This window comes from Urocitellus parryii, chromosome 6, assembly GCF_045843805.1.
Source record: "Urocitellus parryii isolate mUroPar1 chromosome 6, mUroPar1.hap1, whole genome shotgun sequence".
In the NCBI taxonomy this organism is placed as follows: Eukaryota; Metazoa; Chordata; class Mammalia; order Rodentia; family Sciuridae; genus Urocitellus; species Urocitellus parryii.
This window is the reverse complement of record NC_135536.1, coordinates 31,832,792-31,852,625: the sequence shown is the minus strand read 5'-3', so window position 1 is coordinate 31,852,625 and position 19,834 is coordinate 31,832,792. Positions and strand designations below refer to the sequence as shown.

The following is a 19,834-nucleotide window of genomic DNA, read 5'->3' as shown; positions in this document are numbered from 1 at the left end:
TGTGCACCACTGTGCCAGGCTTAGTTGCAGCTTTTAAGAGATAGGAATGCATAAAATTATATAGGAAGGTTTTGAATTTCTTAATCTGAAGCAAGTTGTATGGTTCAACAGTGGAAAAGTCAGTGTGATGCCATCTTTAGTCTCTACCCCATAGACCATTGTATGTCATTAGCTATATGGTTAGGTGACTAGAGGACTACTTGAAATGCCCAATTGGAAAATAACTTGTATCTGCCTCTTTGTAGTATATACTTACAGGAAAAACAGCCTGTGGTTTGATGACCTGCAACTCTTTTTGCCATTAAAGGTCTAATTCTAGTGTTCCAAAAAGGCAAAGGGGTTGATGACTTGACCAATTTTAAATTGATTTTCTTTCTTTTTTTTTTGCCCTGATTCTAGGAAATGGAGGACTTATGTATGTTTCTAGTTCATTTGAACCTTTTTTCATTTTCCTAGATGTTGCAAACTGCCATAGCTTTTCCCTGCAGAGTTTACCTAAGATTTTGTTTGAACTTAAGAGAAGTACATTTGTTATAAACATTGGAAAAATTTTATAGGTGTCAGTCCAAGATGGATTTGCTTCTAAGAGGGCAAAGAGGAATGATAGCAGCTCAAAATATTAATATGAGTATTTGGAAATAAATTAGTAGGTTTGCTTGCATTTCATCCACAAGTGGAATTTTGGGGTGGACGGGTCTTTAGATTTTGGCTATCTAAGAATGTCCATATTTATATCTTCATAGTTCCAGTAATATTGTTGCTTGTATTTCTTCACTACAAAGTATTTCAGGTAGATAAACATTGTATACACCCAGATTCTTAGTGTAAAAGGCAGTGAAAGTATCTTTTTTCTTTTGTACCTGGGATAGAATCCAGGGTTTTTTTACTCTAGGTTTTTTAATTCTGTGAGTTTTTGGTTTCACTTTTGGATGGACACAATACCTTTATTTAACTAATTAATTTATTTTTATGTAGTGCTGAGGATTGAACCCAGTGCCTCACTTACTAGGCAAGTGCTCTACCACTGAGCCACAACCCCAACCGCTAATTCTGTGAATTTTTCATTATGTATATCTTATATTTTTCAGAACTGAGTTTAAATAAGAATGAACTTAACCTGAGATAAGGAGCGCTGGAGGATCTTATTTTGTTGAACTTATAAATAATAAAACCAGTGTGTGTCGTGGTAAATATACCTCTTTTCCCAGTGAGGGGAAAGCAGGATGATGCTTCAGCAACTTAGCAAGATGCAAAGCAACTTAGCAAGGTCCGAATGAGCCTATCTTAAAATAAAAAATGAAAGGGCTGGGGGTGTGACACAGTGGTTAAGTGCTCCTGGTTTTTATCCCTGGTACCACAAAAAAATATGTATATAATCAATACTTCATCAATCAAGAATTATGGAAACTTTAATGTTTCTAATTTTTTTTTTTTTTTTTTTGGTACAAGCAACTAAACCAAGGGATTCTTAACCAGTGACCCACATCCTTAGCCCTTTTGATATTATATAGAGACAGGGTCTTACTAAGGTGCTTAAGGTTTGCTACATTGCTGAGGCTGGCTTTGAGGTCACAATCTTCCTGTCTCAGCCTCCTGAGCTGCTGGGATTAGAACCATGAACCACTGTGCCTGCCATGTTTGTGATTTCAAAAAGTGGAATAAGGGGCTGGAGTTGTGGCGGAAGTGGTAGTGCGCTCCCCTAGCATGCGTGAGGCACTGGATTTGAATCTCAGCACCAAATAAAAATAAAGATAGTTTCCACCTAAAACTAAAAAATAAATGTTAAAAAAGTGGAATAAAATAGAGGATATAAACTAGACATTATTCTCCATCATGATCCTAAGAAAAAATACTTCATGTAGAGTCACATCACTTTAAAAAAATGTTTTTCTCATAGGTTTGGAGGTCGTAGTCCATAGATGGTGTACTTTATTGCTCTGTCCTTGAGGTGAGGCAGAGCATGGCAGAAGGCTGACAGGAAATCTCAGGATGTAACAATCAAGAAGCTGAAAACAACTCTCATTTTTTATTAAACAAATGAATTGTAGTAAATGATCATAGACAGTCTAATTTGATTCTTAAGTGGGAAAATGATATTTAAGTCTCAAACTACATTAGAGGAAAAAGCTAATCTAGAGATACAGACATTGTCAAAATGTTATGTGGTTTTTAACAAATTGAGACCGGAATTGTTATTAACTAATATGACTTGAGTTTTTTGTTCTTGTTCTGGGGATGAACCACATCCCCAGCCCCTTTTTGTGTATTTTATTAGAGACAGGTTCCCCCTCAGTTACTTAGGGCCTCACTTGCTGAGTTTGGCTTTTAATTCTATCAGCCTGTCTCCGCCTCAAAGCCACTGGGATTACATGTTTTCATTGTTAATTGATTTTTCCCATCAACGAAATTTGAAGTTATTGATTTATGGGAATTTAGGAAAAATGTGAAAATTGAAAGCATTGTTTTTGAGCTCATTTTTTTATTTTTTTATTTTACTAGTACTGGAGATCAGCCCTGGGTTTTGTATAAAGATTAATGACAAACAAGATCATTAAAAGACATTAGCATTTTTCTTTTCTGAGCACAAAATTCTTACATAATTTCTGTGCCTTATCATTTATCATTGCTTTTTTTCCCTGTGCTAATATTTGACTTGGACATTTGATTATAATCCCTGCATCATTCAAAATTATTTGTAGATTATTTTAAAGATAGCAGTTGCTGGAAATATCAGTTACCCCAGAATCAGAAAAAAATGCATGTGAGATATATCCAGTTACCACCGATCTTTTTAAAGTGATTCTTGTTTGTTCTTAGAAAACCTCAGATAAAATTATCTGGGTTTTTGCACAGAAAAATTTTAAGGTAACAGATGGAAGGAGGAAACTTCTGGAAAAAGCCTTAAAGGGTATATTAAATTTCTTTTATTACTAGGCAACATCGTATTTTCCAATATCATGTTTTATTTAGTTATTTTTTATTTATTTTTTTTTTTAAAGAGAGACAGAGAGAGAGTGAGAGAGAGAGAGAGAGAATTTTTTTTTTAATATTTATTTTTTAATTCTCGGCGGACACAACATCTTTGTTGGTATGTGGTGCTGAGGATCGAACCGGGGCCGCACGCATGCCAGGCGAGCGCACTACCGCTTGAGCCACATCCCCAGCCCCCCAATATCATGTTTTAATGACAGTTGTTTTAAAAGGAAGCTGTTACTGTCAAAGAATAGTGGTTAGGTTTTTTGTAGTTTTTGTATTCGAGAGTTGATCCAAGGAAGTTTTACAACTGAGTTACATTCCCAGCCATTTTTTAATTTTTCATTTTGAAAAAGTCTCCTTAAATTCCTGAGTGGCTCAGAGTTTGCATTCCTCCTGAGTTGTTGTGGTTACAGGTGTGTACTACTATAAAAGGTAGTTGAGTACTTTTCTTGGGGAATGGGTTGTAGAGACTTAAGATCAAGTATCTACAGAATTTGCTTTCTTTTTTCAGTACTGGTGATTGAACTAAGGCGCACTTGACAACTGAGCTGCATCCCCAGCCCTGTTTTGTATTTTATTAGAGATAGGGTCTCACTGCCTTGCTTAGACCCTTGCTATTGTTGAGGCTGACTTAGAACTTGTGATCCTCCTGGCCCTTCCTCTGGAGCTGCTGGGATTATAGGTCTGTGCCACCAAGCCAGGCTATCCTTCAGAATTTTTATTGAAGTGCCTAGTTCATACCCATTATTGGCATAGGAAAGACTCTTGACAGTTATAACTGCTTTAAAAATTCGTTTTCTTTTGCTTTTTAGTAAATATTAGCTAATTATTTTGGAATTTTTAAATTTCAAAGTGTTTTAGACCATGAATTTGAACATTTACCTTTCTTGCTTGGCATTTTGGAATTCTGATGTGTTAAGAGCTGTCCATCAACTTTTGGTTTGGCTACCTTAATTGCTTTTTTGTGGAGATTAAGGTAGATTATGCTACATATGCTGTTGGTGCTGTATCTAGAGTGGTGTTGATGATCTTTGGCCTTCCAGGGACTCCAATTGTATTATATCAGATGTAGGATGAAGTTTCACCTGAGATCATGTGGTAATTTGAACACCTTTAATTAATCACTCTTCAATAAAATTTTTAAATGATACCATTAGAATGTAAGCTCTGGGGACAGTATTTGGTACCATGGTATATTATGCATGAGAACTGGTTTTTCAAGATTGACTTGAGGATTGGATGGTTATCAGGTAGAAGACTCTGCTCCTTTCTGTGATGTGAGATTCTTCAGAATGTTTCAAAAGGATGAAAGGGTAATAAATTAATCTTATGGTATTCTTGAAACCTTGTTTAAAGATTGGAGCTTATTAGAGGAGGAAGGGGCAGCTGACTTAAAAGATAAAAGACACTGTGAAATAAAGGTTTGCACTTAAAAGCATTTCAGTGGAGTTAATAGAAGAATTGATCCTTTAACATCTATTATTTATAGGTTTTAAATAATCAGAGAACAGTTGTATTCTTTGGCTTAGTTCCCCTGGTTCTCTTTTGTTTATGACATCTTCCCCCAACCAGTTTTATCATCATCACCATCGATTTTAATTATTAAATGCCCGACCTCATTCAAGGTTATCATATAAAAGTTAGTTTAGGGTCATTATGAGTTGATTGCTATGTATTATCACATGATAAATCAGTGGATAAATCTAGAGGGAATGAATTATTTATTGCATTTTGTATAAAAAGACTAACTTCTGCCTAAGTTTCTACATTGCTGTAGCTCAAGAATGGTTTGTGGTAGAATCTGGAATTTTGTCTATTAGGGGTAATGAATGAGACTTAGTAAAAGCAATGTAGCTAAGACTTCTCATAAATGAGAATGATAAATTCAGAATTCCGTAGTGAACATAGGAATTCTAATTTGTTTAAGGACTATTTAAATTACAGAAGGATTCAATGGAATTTGAAGAGGGTTATGTTGACAGTATTCTGTGAGGAGGATTCCTCCTTCACACCTTAGATGTGACAACTAGAGCTCTTGGAATAACCTGGAGCAGAAGTTTTTATTTTTTTAAGGATATATTGAAGGGCACTAGTCCATGAATAATAATATTCTAGATGCTATCAGAATCCTTTAAGTTGACCAGTAACTCTTGGTATTCACGGTAATAGTACTGAGAACATTTTTTCAGGGAATATTATTTTTAGCCATTTTTTCACCTGAAATTTTTTTTTCCCTTACAGTTCTTCCGCCTTTGTGAGGAACCTTATCAAACACAATGGCTAGCAACGTTACCAACAAGACAGATCCACGCTCCATGAACTCCCGTGTATTCATTGGGAATCTAAACACTCTGGTGGTCAAGAAGTCCGATGTGGAAGCAATCTTCTCCAAGTATGGAAAAATTGTGGGCTGCTCTGTCCATAAGGGCTTTGCCTTTGTCCAGTATGTTAATGAGAGAAATGCCCGGGCTGCTGTAGCAGGAGAGGATGGCAGAATGATTGCTGGCCAGGTTTTAGGTAAGGCCTGGATTGAATTTTTATTTTCATGGATATTATGTAGGCCAGAATTTTTCTATTTTTTGTTTGTTTTTCTTTACCTCTCTATACAGTTGAGTCTAATACACTCTTTGGATATTGTGACATAACTTCAACAGTATTCTGTTTATATGTATAATGGGTTAAAAAGGTATTTGTAATTTTGAGGTAGAACCCAGACCACCTTAAGGTAGAAGTCTTGTTTGGTCTGGTAATAACATTTTATATGGAAATGTTATTTAAATGACCATATTCTTTTTCTCATTGATTGGAAGTCACAGAAGAGCTTAGTGGATGGCTTCAGGATATCTTGTTAATTATAGACTGCCTTAGCTTTGAAGTTTGTCTTTGTGAGTTAAAATGTAGATAATGATTGTATTGAGTTACACTCAATAAAAAAGGTACACTGTAGTTATTGGGAAAAAGTTTGTTATAATCATTTTTTCTACATTCTTAAGAATCCACAAAGTGTATCCCTTTTACCTCTAAAATGATTTGTGGTAAAAATGAACTTCAATGAGTTCTGCAAAAATGTCATAAAATGAGCTGGGTGTGGCGGCACATGTTTATTATCCGCAAGACCTGGCAGCTTGAGGCAGGAGGATCACAAGTTCAAGGTCAGCCTCAGCAACTCAAAGACCTCAAAATAAATTTTCAAAAAATAAGTTTCAAAAAAGAATTATAGTGCCCCTGGGTTCAAGCCCTAGTAATAAACAAAAGTCTTAATATGAACATTACATGATTTATGTTGAAATTTTTTAAAATAAGTGATGATAGATATTTCTAACCAAATGTAATCCAAACTGACATCATAGGTAACAATTCATAAGAATTCCATCCACATTGATTTTTTTTTCCCTTTATTGTCTCAAATATAAATTATTTATTTTTACTGTACCGGTAATTGGACCCATGATCATTGTATCATTGAACTACACCACTACACCAGGCATTTTTCATTTGGACACTGGATCTTGCTGGGTTGCTAAGACGATCCGATCCTTGAACTTACTATAGATGGGGCAAAGAATACCTTTATTTTACTTAGGGTTTTTTTTTTTTTAATTTTTTAATTTAAATTCATTTTTTTATGTGGTGCTGAGGATTGAACCCAGTGTCTCATGCATGCTAGGCAAGTGGTGTCTCAATCTCTCAAGTAGCTGGAATCACAGATGGGCACCTCTGCTTACTGCTTTCAAACTTCAATCCTCTCTGTCTGCCTAAGAAATTGACTAGGTACCTTTTAAAAAGATTTTCCTTTTTTCCCATGCATATGAAGTCAGTGTTAATATTATAATCAACAGCACATCTGAATGTAGTCTTAACTACATTTCAGATATCAGTAGATCAATAAAGGTTAGTGGCTTATTTTAGTAGGCCTTGTAGAGATTGGAAGTAAGGTTCAATTTATATTGATTAATTTGCTACTTGAGTATTTCATGAGTAGAAATATGATTATGTACATCTTATGTATCAGGTACATTAGCATGGTTGTCCCATTCTTAGTAATGTTAAGACTTATCTTGTGGGTTTAAGCTCTATAGATCCCCATTCATTATATAGCTTCCCAACAATTTTTATCTTGCAATCCTGCATTGATGGTCATTCATTGGATATTTTAATAGGGATCCAAAACATGGGTTTTCTAAGTCTGCATACAGTAATTTTCCCTAAATAAATTCCTTCTGCAAATACCAGATAAATCTTTGTTTTAAATCCTGGGTCTTTCACATTCTGATATGTGGAACAAATATTTTTGCAGACTCTAAGTACATTGCATTTATTATCACTATGAATATGTATTTTTAAAAATTGATGGTTTAGTTTGTTGCAGAATTTTTTTTAGATCCCATGAACTGTTTTATTTATTAAAAACTTTACTTGTAATGTTACATAACATACATCCTTGCTTTAGTCAGTACAATAAGCCCCGTTCTCTTGACTTTTGAGTTGAGATTGGAACACTTGTTCCTTTTCATGGAAAGACTTCAAAACTAAAACTCCATATCCTAGGCATATTTGTGTTTCATTCCTTCAGGCCAGTTTAGTGAGGCATACAGAGGCATTTTCTTGAAAAGAAAATATATAGGAACATTGGGTGACAGAAGGTAGTCTAGTGTGTTTTTTATCATCTACTTTTGAGAATATTTTATAGAAGTATGCAGCTGATCTTATTTGTAAAGGAAGTAAAAATTTAACTTTGGATGAGAGTGTCACACTTGAACTATGTTAATTTTTTGTGATTTTGACATTTTATCTCTTGTTAGTCACACATTCTAGTAGATTTATTAGAAGAGTTGAGTTTTGAAGTTGGAGCTGAGGTTAGAGATTGCCAGATATATACTTGGGTGATGTTGGGATAATAATTTTGGTATAGAACAGTATAACTACTGAAAGGTTGAATCATAGCCCTTTATGTACCTTATAAGGGAAGTTTGAGACAATGTTGTTAGACTTTTGCTTGATATGATTGTGTTTCAAAAACTTAGTTTGTGGATTCTTTAATATCCAGAGTTGTCATTAAGGTTCTTCTTTTTGTTTTTGTGTTTTTCAGATATTAATCTGGCTGCAGAGCCAAAAGTGAACAGAGGAAAGGCAGGTGTGAAACGATCTGCAGCGGAGATGTACGGGTCAGTACCAGAACACCCTTCTCCGTCCCCTCTACTCAGGTCCGGAACTTTATTATTTATAACTGCATTGTGTCCATCAATGGGCATCTTCTCTATCTGTTTTCTGGATGTGGGGAGGGTTTAATGTAATGTGTTTTATTAGTACAAAAGTAATTCTTTAGTAATTATTTATTTTGTGTTAATGTACCTCATTTTGCCCATTTCCTAGAGAATTATTATAAATCCTGACTTGTTTGCAATTAAAGAGTATTTTTGTATTCATAGAATAAATTAAAATCTGTCAAGTGTTGTTTAGATTCTTAGAAGCTGGGAAATATTAAAGGGAAAAATAGTGATATAAGCTTTATTTATTATTGTAATGTTCAGTTTTCTTGTTTTAGCTGATAATGTTATATGTTAGCATTACTGATTTTGCCATTGCATGTGCAGTGGTCTAAAATGTTTAGAATTTAGTGATTCATTGTTTGAATGTTTTGTAATTATTCCATGATAATTTTTAAAATCTGTATGTTGTGATTTGTTTGGCATGTTTTTCCCCCGTCTGCTGTAGTGAAGTAATTTCAACAGCTCCAAATTAATTTTCCTTGTTATTTATTTTTCAGCTCCTCTTTTGACTTGGACTATGATTTTCAACGTGATTATTATGACAGGTATGTTCAAGGTCTTTTTTAAACTATCAGTAAATACCATTGTGTTTTGACGTAATGAATAGTGTTTTTGAAGAGATAAATCTCTCTTCATCAAAATAAAATGAAGTAACCTCACCCCCAATTGTCAAGTATACTTGGTAGAGAATCATAACTGGTTTTTTTTTTATATTTTATTAGTTGTTGATGAACCTTTATTTATTTATATGTGGTGCTGAGGATCGAACCCAGTGCCTCACACATGCTAGACAAGCATTCTATCACTGAGCCACAGCCTCAGCCCGAGAATCATAACTGTTGATTCCAAAGAATCAGCATAGTTAGGGTATCAAAGCAAAATTATTAAGTGCTTTTTAAAAAATACTTTTGAAAAATCCAAAAGTCTGCTTTGAACATTAATAAAAAATAAAGTGAGCAGGAGGTCAAGAATGAATAGTTTCAATTGGTATAGAAGTTAAAATATTTTTTTTGTGTGTGTAGTATAGTTCTAAAAGATAAGATTGGTAGTATAATGATTAAAATTTCTTTTTGTGCTTTTAGAACAGGATTAACGTTTGTTGGAGAAATAACATTTGACGAATTGGTTTACTTAATGGTTTAAATGTAGATAGATACAGTATTTGTTTATTTAGGTAAATGCTATACCACGGGGCTAAAACCCCAGTTCCTATGAATGGCTTTTAATGATGAGTTTTTTGCTTTTTCTCAGTAACCTTTATAAAAAAGTTAGGATTTAGAATTAGTATAGGACTGTTCTGACAGGGAGTGAATTAATATGCTAAAAAATGTGGCCACGTTGACATTTAACTCACTGTCTTTTACTATCTGTAGTATATAGAAAGAAATGATGTATACTATACACATAATTAATATATACTTTAAATTTTACAGATAGAGCATGGTACTAGTTTTTTCACTTCAGAATGCCAGTGTTCCAGACATTAAGCAAGCATGGTAGCTCATATTTATAATACCAGCTCCTTGGTAGGCTGAGACAGGAGGCTTGAGAGTTCACTGCCAGTCACGGTAACTTAGTGAGACCATGACTCAATAAGAAACAATAAAGGACTCAGGCAGAACCCCCATAGATCAAGTGAAAATTTCCATGTTCGTGAAATACCACACATTATATTATATTATAATATCAGAAGGATAAGGTGGGGAAAATAGTTGTTTCATTTTCCCCTAAGTTCTTGAATTTATATATGTTCAGTGCTAAGAATTGAACCCAGGGCCTCACAAGTGATAGACAAGTGCTCTATCAAATCTATTTATTTTTATGTGGTGCTGAGGTTTAAACCCGGTGCCTAACCCATGCAAGGCAAGCGTTCTACCACTGAGCTGTGGTCCCAGCCCAGTTAAAACCTGTATTTTGAAAACCAGTTTTCTTATGTTAATTCCTGAGAAAATTTGGAACTTACCATGACTTTCTGGTTGATAGAATACATTTGGACATTTCTTTGCTATTTAAAATTTGAGCCTGTTGTGGTAGGGGTATACCTGTTTTATTTGTGATCAGGGTCAGATGACATAGGAGGATGAAGAGTTCTAAGCCAGTCTTAGCAGCTTAGACTCTATCTGAAAATAAACGGGCTTTGAGTGTGCCGCTGTGGTAAAGTTCAATCCTCAGTTAAAAAAAAAAAGCCACACCCAAAATTGAAGTCACTCTTTTCAGTGACTTGCAGGCATTGAAACCTATGAATTATTTTGAAGCAGCCACATTTAATGCTTATGATAATCACTTGGTTTCCCAAATACTCATACATACCTTTAAGGGATTGTAAACACAGCTGATTAAGACTCTAAGGTGCTGCTTTTTGCCTTTTTTTTAAGCTTCCCAACATGTTGTTGTTTAGTTATGGCTGGCAGTAACACAAGAATAAGGAATGTAGCTGGACTTGTGGCTCAGTGGTAGTACTGGGTTCAATCCCCAGCACCACATAAACAAACTACATAAAACAAAATCAAGCTTATTGTATCCATCTACAATTGAAAATATTAAAAACTCAAAAAAAGAATTAAGAAATGAATTTATTTCTTGGGGTATTATATTGTGTTTATGTCATGGCGGTTTTTAAGAAAATTCTAGAATGTTTTGATACAATTTGGGAGATATCCCCATCTCAAGCTTGTGATACAGTTTATATCTTTATGAAGACAACCAACCTCATGGAAAAGTTACTTTTGGGCAATCATTGTTATTGAATCTGGAGGTGTTTAACCACCTAGTCACACCCCTCAGCCCTTATTTTTTATTTTTAGATAGTGTCTCACTAAGTTGCTGAGGCTGGCCTGAATTTGGCAGCCCTCCTGCTGGGATTAAAGGCAATATGCCATTGTACCTGGCACTTATTCTTCTCTTCATGTGTGATTAAGCTTCATATTATCTCACTATAAGTAAATAAGTTTGAAAACAAATGTTCTTCTGAGATATTTTAAAAAATTAGTTAAGAGTAGAAACAGACTGGGGCTTGGGCTGGGCCTCAGCAGTAGTGCACTTGCCTGACATGTGTGAGGGTTTGATTCTCACCACCGGATATAAATAAATAAAAGTCTATCATCAACAACTAAGAAAATAAAATTTAATAAAAATTAGAGACAGACTGCAGAGAGTAGTTTAGAAATTACATATATGCAGAATTAGTTTTAAATTTCTTAAAATTGCTGTTAATCTTAATGATTGATGGTCCTACTCTTCAGTTTTTCAAATATCTTTAAGATATTCTCAGCTTCGTACATTAATCTTCTTCTATTTTAACTTCAGCCAACAGGAAAAAGTTTCTGATGACTGATGTAGCCAATAGGTGTAATATTTGATTGCCCTGAAGTATTGAGCTTTGTAATGGGGAAGTAAACATGTTCATTCAAGATTTTTTGATAACCATACATTTGTGAGTTAATTGGGGAATTCAACTCATGTTTAATAGTGTAGATATGTAAAAAATGGAAGTGTTCCCTTAGTCTTATACGTGAAATATTCAGTAGAAGAGTGCTTATTTGAGAAATAAGGTGTTAAGTAGGATCTTAGAAATATTTGGCTCGATAGGAATTGGTAGGGAATCTAATCTTTAGAGCAATGTAAATCATTCTGAAGATACTTTTATTTATTTTTTAGTGGGGGGTTTGAACTCTTGTTATTATTTTTAGACAGGGTCTTACAAAGTTAGGGGCTCAATAACTTGACGCACACTATCCTGATACTTGTATTCTTATTACCTAGGCCTCCCAAGTTGCTGGGAAATTAGGTGTGTGAATTCAGGTCTTTGATGTTAGTAGTTAAACATGAACCCTGGGTTCTATCAAAAAATATTTTTTTTAATGGTGAATTCACCTTTTATTTATACTATGGAACATTTGACTTTCTAAAATACACATCAAATATGTGTAAATGCTAATAGTGTAATGAGTTGCCACAGAATGTCATCCAATACCTGATCAGTTTTCTACCAGTTGATTGTATTATTCTGTCTTGTGTATTTCCTGAGAATTGGTAGATCAGTCTGTAGGGTTTATTAGATTTAGGTTTTTTTTTTTTCTCTCTCCATTGGTATAGTTGGGAGAGGAGGCATAATACTTGGTGCTTTAATCACGAATGGCCTACTTTTTTGAGAGGAACTACAAGAATGTTAAGTATTTTGCATGGGGAAACTTCTGTTTTACCAACTAGAAAATAGATAGTTATAACATTGCATTTTGTTTAGGGAATTCATGATTTATGGTTTGGTATTTTTTTGCCTTTTGAGTGGTCAAGTACTCAAACTCTAAATTATTTAAATTGGGGGGTAGTAAACAGTTAAAAACTTAAATATCTTTGTGTCATAGTACTAGGAATGTAGTTCATTATGAGCTCTTATCTAGCATGTCTCCAACACTGAATTCAGTCCTCAGAATTTTAAAAAATGTGAGTCATTTATTTTCATAATGTGCTGTTTTAAGAGAAGGCGATCATTCAATACAGTGATGCATTCAATACCCTTACATGTTGCAGTGCAGTAGGGTACTGATTTTTGTTATTACCTATTTTACACTTTATTTTCTTATCGTGTAGTGATGGTATATTCCAATGTTTCTTATTACGAAGTTTTCCTTTCCATTTGTCATGACACTGTTTCTTAAATTACTTCAGTAACTTATTTAGCTTGCAACCGCATAAAAGTTCTTAGATGCATAATTTGCCAGTGTATGGCAAATTACTGTTTTAGACTTGCTCCTTACTATATCAAGCATAGTTCATTATTCTCTATAGATTTGTTGGGCTGGGGTTGTGGCTCCGAGGTAGAGGGCTTGCCTACCATGAGTGAGGTCCTGATTGGTTCAGTCCCCAGCACCACATATAAATAAATATTTTAAAAAAGATTTGTTACTCCCTGTAGATTTGTTACCTAACATTTTTCTGTTACTTATAAGAGCCTATAGTAGCTTTGAACTTTTGACATATATATTGATGTCTTATCTGTAAGTTACTTATAGATATATTTATATGTAGATGTATGTAAATATTTATCTAAAGGCCACCTGTATGCCTGTAATCCCAGCAACTTAGGAAGCTGAAGAAGAAGGATGGCAAGTTCAAGAGCAGCCTCAGCATCTCAGTGTTGCACTGAATAACTTAGGAAGACCCCATCTCAGAAAATACAACGGGTGGGAATATGTCTAATTGGTGTAATTTCTTCTACCAGTATGTTTGGCAGAATGGTAAACAACAGGATAGGCTGTGCGTTGATTATTTGAAAATCGTTGTAACTATGAAACTTTGTTCTTATAGGACCAGTGTCAGTAAAATGGCTTTTTAGTCATTTCAATTAATTCACTTTAAAAATTACTTCTCAAAGAGTATTATACATCATTCCAGTAGTGTTTGCAATAAAAGTATGTTTTGTGTCCCCAACTTTATTTAGTATACTGTAAACTTTTGAGTTATAAACCTTAACTAAAAAAGAAATTTAACAGCTCAATTATGTGCAATGTTATTCTGATTCTTTTTCTCTTGGGGAACTTGGTGAAACCAGGAAGTATGATGGGTTTAGTAGGTTTGAGAAAAGGATGTCTAGTATGATATCTGAGAACATGGCAAACAAACCTGGTAAGCAAAAGACTTAGCTCAAAATGATTTTGGTTTTGAGTACTTTTATTATAAAGTACAGCAAATATTGCACTTGGCACTTAATAATGTATGCCTAGAATGTTTAATTCTTTCATTGGTGCTTTGGAGAGCTGTTATTACTCCATGTCTAATCAGGTATGCCAGCACATAATTAATAGAAAGATGAACTACACCAAGAATTCACAGTTTTCCCAGGCATGGTCACCCACTACATACCTGGAGTTCCATTGTCTAGGAAGCTGAGGCAGAAAGATTGTAAATTTGAGGCTAGCCTCAGTAACTTAGTGAGACCCTGTCTCAAATTTAAAAGGAGAATGTGTTTTTTTGTGGTTAAATGCCCTTTGGTTCAGTAACCAGAACCAAAAGAAAAAAGTAGAAAAAAGAATTCACAGATTGGGTGCAGCCCAATGGTAAAGTGCTTTCCTACTGTGCTCTGGCTTTTATTCTCCAGCACCACATACAGCAAATCGTGTATTATAAGTCAAAGAAAGAGCTAAGAACTGAATAGGGGCTGCCATTTTATTTTGTGCACAATTTTTCATAGATAAATTGTTTTGCCCAAAGACTAGAAACCTTCACTATTCCAGCTTGTGGAGCTTGGCTAGGGTATGTTCAAATATATGAGTATATTTGAAGTATTTTGAGTTTTTAACCTGAGAATGGAATAGGACAGATCTATGAATTGAAGGAGTAGTTAAGGGAGCAGTCAAGCTACCTTTTCAAAAAAGAAAGTTGACACGTCGGTGTTATAGGAATTGACATCTTAGAAATAATACCATAGGGCTGGGGATGTGGCTCAAGTGGTAGCGCGCTCGCCTGGCATGCGTGCGGCCCGGGTTCGATCCTCAGCACCACATGCAAACAAAGATGTTGTGTCTGCTGAGAACTAACTAACTAAATAAATAAATAAAAATCTTTTTTCCTACCCCTATGCCCACTCCCTTCGCCTCTCTCCCCTTTTCCTCTTTGCCCTATATGCAGTTATAATAATACCATAGTCATAAAAATGAAACTTGGAGAAAATGGTTAAGTAGGTAAGTTTTCTAAATGTTGGAATGGAGAGAAGGTAGAGAAGATATCCTGTGTGTGTAAATCCTATGCATCTCACTGCTGTTTGTTAACTCAAAGGCTCTTGACCTATGTTTCCCAGCCCTATTTTTTGTTTGCTTTAAATTTGTGATTCTCCTACCTCAGCCTCCAAAGCTGCTGAGATTACAGGCATGTGCCATTCAATGCGCCCTGACTGAAGTAATAGTGTTCTTGATTTGATTGACTAGGTTAAAGACTAAGTGCTCGTAGGGCAGAATAATCAAAAAGCTAAGGTTTTATTTTACGACTAGGTGACAGTTTATGTAGGTTTAGGATACATGAAGGATTTGAAGAATTGTTCCACTATTGGGGGAAAAATAGGTTTTACTCTAATCTATAGGGCTTTTCCAGTAAAGAGTATTGGTTGCCAGCAGAGAAAAGGAATTGATGAAACTTGAAAATGCAAGATATATCTCCCCACTTGTCCCATTCTGGCTGCTTTACAATTGAACCAAATCGGGGCTGGGGATGTGGCTCAAGTGGTAGGGTGCTGGCCTGGTATGTGTGGGGCCCGGGTTCGATCCTCAGCACCACATACAAACAAAGATGTTGTGTCCGCCAAAAACTAAAAAAAAAAAAAAAAAAACTCTTTTCTCTCTCTTAAAAAAAACCAAAAAAACTAATTGAACCAAATCCTCAGGCCTTTTGAATTTTTAAAAAAATTTGAGAAAGGGTATTGCTCAGATGCCCCATGCTCCCCTCAAAATTGTGATCCACTAGCCTCAGCCTCTGAGTAGCTGAGGTTGGGATTGCAGGTCTACACCACTATGGCTGACATTTTTTTCTCTTTTTAGAAATATTTAAAAAAAATATTTCTAGTTATACATGGACTCAATGCATTTTTTTTAGGATCAAACCTAGTGCCCCCCATGTGCTAAGGAAGCACTCTACCCTGAGCCACAGTCCTCAGCCCTCTTTGGTTTTTGTTTTTGTTTGATACCAGGTCTCAATCGCTTAGGCTAGCTTTGTTCTTGTGATACTCTTGTCCTAGTTTCCCAAGCCTGGCTGTGCCTGGCATTTTTAAGAAATAGGTAATATTTGAACCTTTAGTCTCTTCTAGACACACAAAAGTCAACAAATCAAAACAGCGAATATGGGTTGAGCAAGAATCCAAATAATTTATTTATTCATCCCAGACACAATATCTTGTTTTGCTCCTCTTCCATTATTATGATATGTATTATTGTGCAATATGGGACTTGAATAATGGTTGTTATATCTGTATAAAGGGCATTGAGATACATAATTTGTGAAGTTTTGAGAAAGTGGGGTGACTTTGGATTGGCATGTGAGAAGAGAGAGTTGTGGGAAATTATTATAATTAGTGTCCTCCTGTTGGTTGTCTGCTTCATTCTTTTTTAGTTATTTTTTACTATGTATTATTTTTTGGTATGGAGGATTAAACCCAGGAGTCCTCTACCACAGAGCTATATCCGTCACCCTTTTTAATAGAAGATGAGCCTGGTCTTAAACCAGCAATCCTTCTGCCTCAGCCTTCCAAGTTGCTCAGATTACAAGCATGTACCACCATTTCTCGCTCGGTTTCTTTTGTTGGGTGAACGTCAATATTAGTATGTTTACATAGTATCTTTTTATTTATTTATTTTTAATATTTAGTATAAGTAGTTGTACACAATACTTTCATTTATTTTTATGTGGTTCTAAGGATGGAACTCAGGACCTTGCACATGTTAGGCCACAACTACTGAGCCACAACCCCAGCTCCCCCCACCCCCAGAATTTCAGATGCTGACCTACATATTAGTAGTATTGGTACACTTTGTATATCTATTATTATTGGACTTCAATTTTTGATATTAATGCTGCTGACTATTCATTTTTTAGGTAGCTTCCTTTTTTATTTTGTCATATACTACTTTTCTGAATGTGGTATATAATTCTTTGGAGTCTTTTGAATATGGATGAGATACTACCATAACTCTAAATTGTGACATACTTATCTAATTCCATGATAGCCTTTATTTTATTTTATTTTTGGCACTGGGGATAATGCTTAACCACTGGCCCACATCCCTAGCTCTTTTTATATTGACACACGGTCTCACTAAGATCATGAATGTGGCTTCAAACTTGTAATCTTCCTTCTTCAGCCTTTCCTGAGTTGCTGGGATTAGGGTTGTGTGTTGCCACACCTGGCTTTTGTTACTCCCCCCCCCCCCTTTTAAGTTAACTTATTTGAGATAAGAAATATACTACATACCTTAAAACTACATGATTTGTTTAAATATATTCAATTGTGCATATAATGCCAAGACCTAACATTTTGTCATTCCCCTGATAAACCTTGTATCAGTCCTTGTTCCTCCCCTGTTCTTAGGCCTAAATAAACCACTAATTCATAGGTGTGCTTATTATGGTATAGAAAGGATAATATATGTCCTGTTGTAGGCTTTCTTCCACCTTAGAGAAAAAAAATTTTTTGGTGTTAATCCTTGTATCATGCATGAGTAGACTGCATACCTTTTATTTGTTCCTGAAGTTCATTGTGTGAATAATACCATTTTGTTTGTCCAGATTTGTTAGTTACTGGGCATTAGGTTGTTTCCTGAGTTGCGAACACATTATATATGGCTCAGTTGCTGAGATTACAGGCACCATGTTGCTTCAGCTAATGATATTGAGTCTTCATTTTATGTCCTTATGCCAATTTATCTTCACAATATTTTCAAATCCCTTTCACTTCTCCTTTCTTTTTCCCTCCTTTTACTTTTTGGTACTGGGAATTGAATCCAGAAGCCCTTTATCACTGAAGTACATTGCCAGCTGTGTGTGTCTGTGTTTGTGTGTGTGTATGTATGTGTATGTGTATTTGCACGCGTGTGCACGGCAAGCACTCTACCAACTGAGCTATGTTCCCCTCCCAGCCATTTGTTTTTTTAAGATAGTGTCTGAAGCTGTCTTTGAACCTGCAGTCTTCTTGCTTCCATATGAGAGTTGCTGGTATTATGGGTGTGTGCGCCACTGTGCTCAACTCATTTAAACCACTTTTACATTGGGTTGAAGTACAGATTGTATCCAGAAACAATATCTTATAATAGCATTCTTTTTTTTTCCTTAAGCCTTTTTTTTTCTAACTGATTTCACCATCTTTCTTTGTCATGAAAGGAGTTGTATTACTGTCAATTTGTATTAAGAATTTAAGAACATGTATTATAATTTGTAAGAATTTTGGTTTTGCTACATAGAATAAATTATAGATGAATGGGTTACCTTTTGAGTTTATAAGCAGTAGATGATTATCTAGACATAAAAAACAAGAGTAGGGGTGGGTTGGTGGTTCAGTGCAGAGTGCTTGCCCAGTATGTGTGAGTCACTGGGTTCAATCCTCATCACCACATAAAAATGAATAAATAAAATAAAGGTTTTTTAAAAAAGAGCAGTATTATCCATTATGATTTTCTATAAAGATGTAAATATTCTATATGTAGTATATATCTAATACTCAATTACTAAATTAAATTGGATTCAGTGAGTTGAGTCAGTTAAAGTGATTGATTAAAGCCTGGACTTTGAGTACGAAATTAAATAATGCAGATTGCATATTCATTCATTCATTCATTCATTCATTCATTCATTTGCGTATGCTGGGGATCTAAATAGGACCTGTACATGCTAGGGAAACTATCATTTTGCTATAAGTTTTAAAGCAAAGCTTATAAGCAATATTGAAAGTATTAAGGAAACAAATGTTATTTTGCAAGGAAAGGGGAAAAAAGTAGGTAGCGCTATTAATGTGCGGAATTATAGTGTTTAATAAAGAGTATAGAAGTAGAAAGTACAAAACACTTATCTGTAGAAATGTGCCTTCATGGTTTCCGTACAGCAAACATGACATGTTAGCTACACTCAGTCACTTACATCATAGGCACAAGATTTTAATCAATGTCTTAATGGCATTCTGGTTTTCAGTATGTTAATATATACAGCCTTTTTCTGCTTGTCTCAGGGAGAAGACTTCAATAGTCTTCATCAAGTTAGAAAATAGGAACACCAGTTCTGCTAACATTCCAGCTATAAATAGTGTTGAGTTTGTCATCTGTTGTTCATTGCATAGTTTGTGCTAAATTTTTTCTAGAAGACTATGTATAACTAATGTCACTTATTTACTCAACACATATTGCTATGGTCTCTGAGGATTCAGAAGTTAAATCATAGAGAGCATGTTAACACATTTTATGTCCCAATGATAGTGGACAAGTTTCGAGCAGAGCAATAAGAGGTTCTTAAGTATTTTTACAAGCCAGGCATTGTGGTACAGTCCTGTAATGCCAGGGGCTTGGATTGCTGAGGCAGGAGGACTTAAAGGTCAAAGTCAGCATCAGCAACTTGGGGCCCTACACAAGAGGTCTATACTAGAGACCCTGTCTCTAAATAATATACATTTGTAAATAAAAGACTGGGAGGCTGGGGGTATAGCTCATGTGTGTACTTGCCTTGCACAAATGAGGAACTGGGTTCGATCCTCAGTACTACATAAAAATAAATAAATAAAATATTTTGTCCATCTACAATTACAAAATATTTTTTAAAAGAATGGGGCTGTGGCTCAGTTTATTAGTACCTTTTTAAATCCCCAGTGCACACACAAAAACACATAATTTGTTTTATAAGATCACTCTTATTATAGCTAATAAGTGACTAATAGAATTAATCCAGGCACAAAAGGGTATTTTTGGTGGGACACAAGTTGGTAGTAATAGGAATGGAAAAAAGTAGTTGGATATAGAAGTTAGTGCTGACATTTGTGTAGATATTCAGCATGCCTTTATTTTTATGTGGTGCTAAGGAACTAACTCAGTGTCTCACACATGGTAGGCAAGTGCTCTGCTGCA

General features: G+C 35.0%; 1 protein-coding gene across 8 annotated transcripts in view; it reads left to right on the top strand.

Annotated features, from left to right (window-relative positions):
* Hnrnpc (heterogeneous nuclear ribonucleoprotein C) overlaps window positions 1–19,834 on the top strand; it is a 63,546-nt gene that overhangs the window by 28,531 nt on the left and 15,181 nt on the right. For 6 of the 8 annotated variants that reach the window (XM_077800194.1, XM_077800193.1, XM_077800191.1 and 3 more), the window contains 3 exons: window positions 5,218–5,493; window positions 8,066–8,180; window positions 8,744–8,791. In XM_077800194.1, the coding sequence (XP_077656320.1) occupies window positions 5,253–5,493; window positions 8,066–8,180; window positions 8,744–8,791 (404 nt within the window). In that variant the 5' untranslated portion in view covers window positions 5,218–5,252. The remainder of the gene's footprint in view (window positions 1–5,217; window positions 5,494–8,065; window positions 8,181–8,743; window positions 8,792–19,834) is intronic. The other 2 variants (XM_077800199.1, XM_077800197.1) reach the window with 1 other exon arrangement.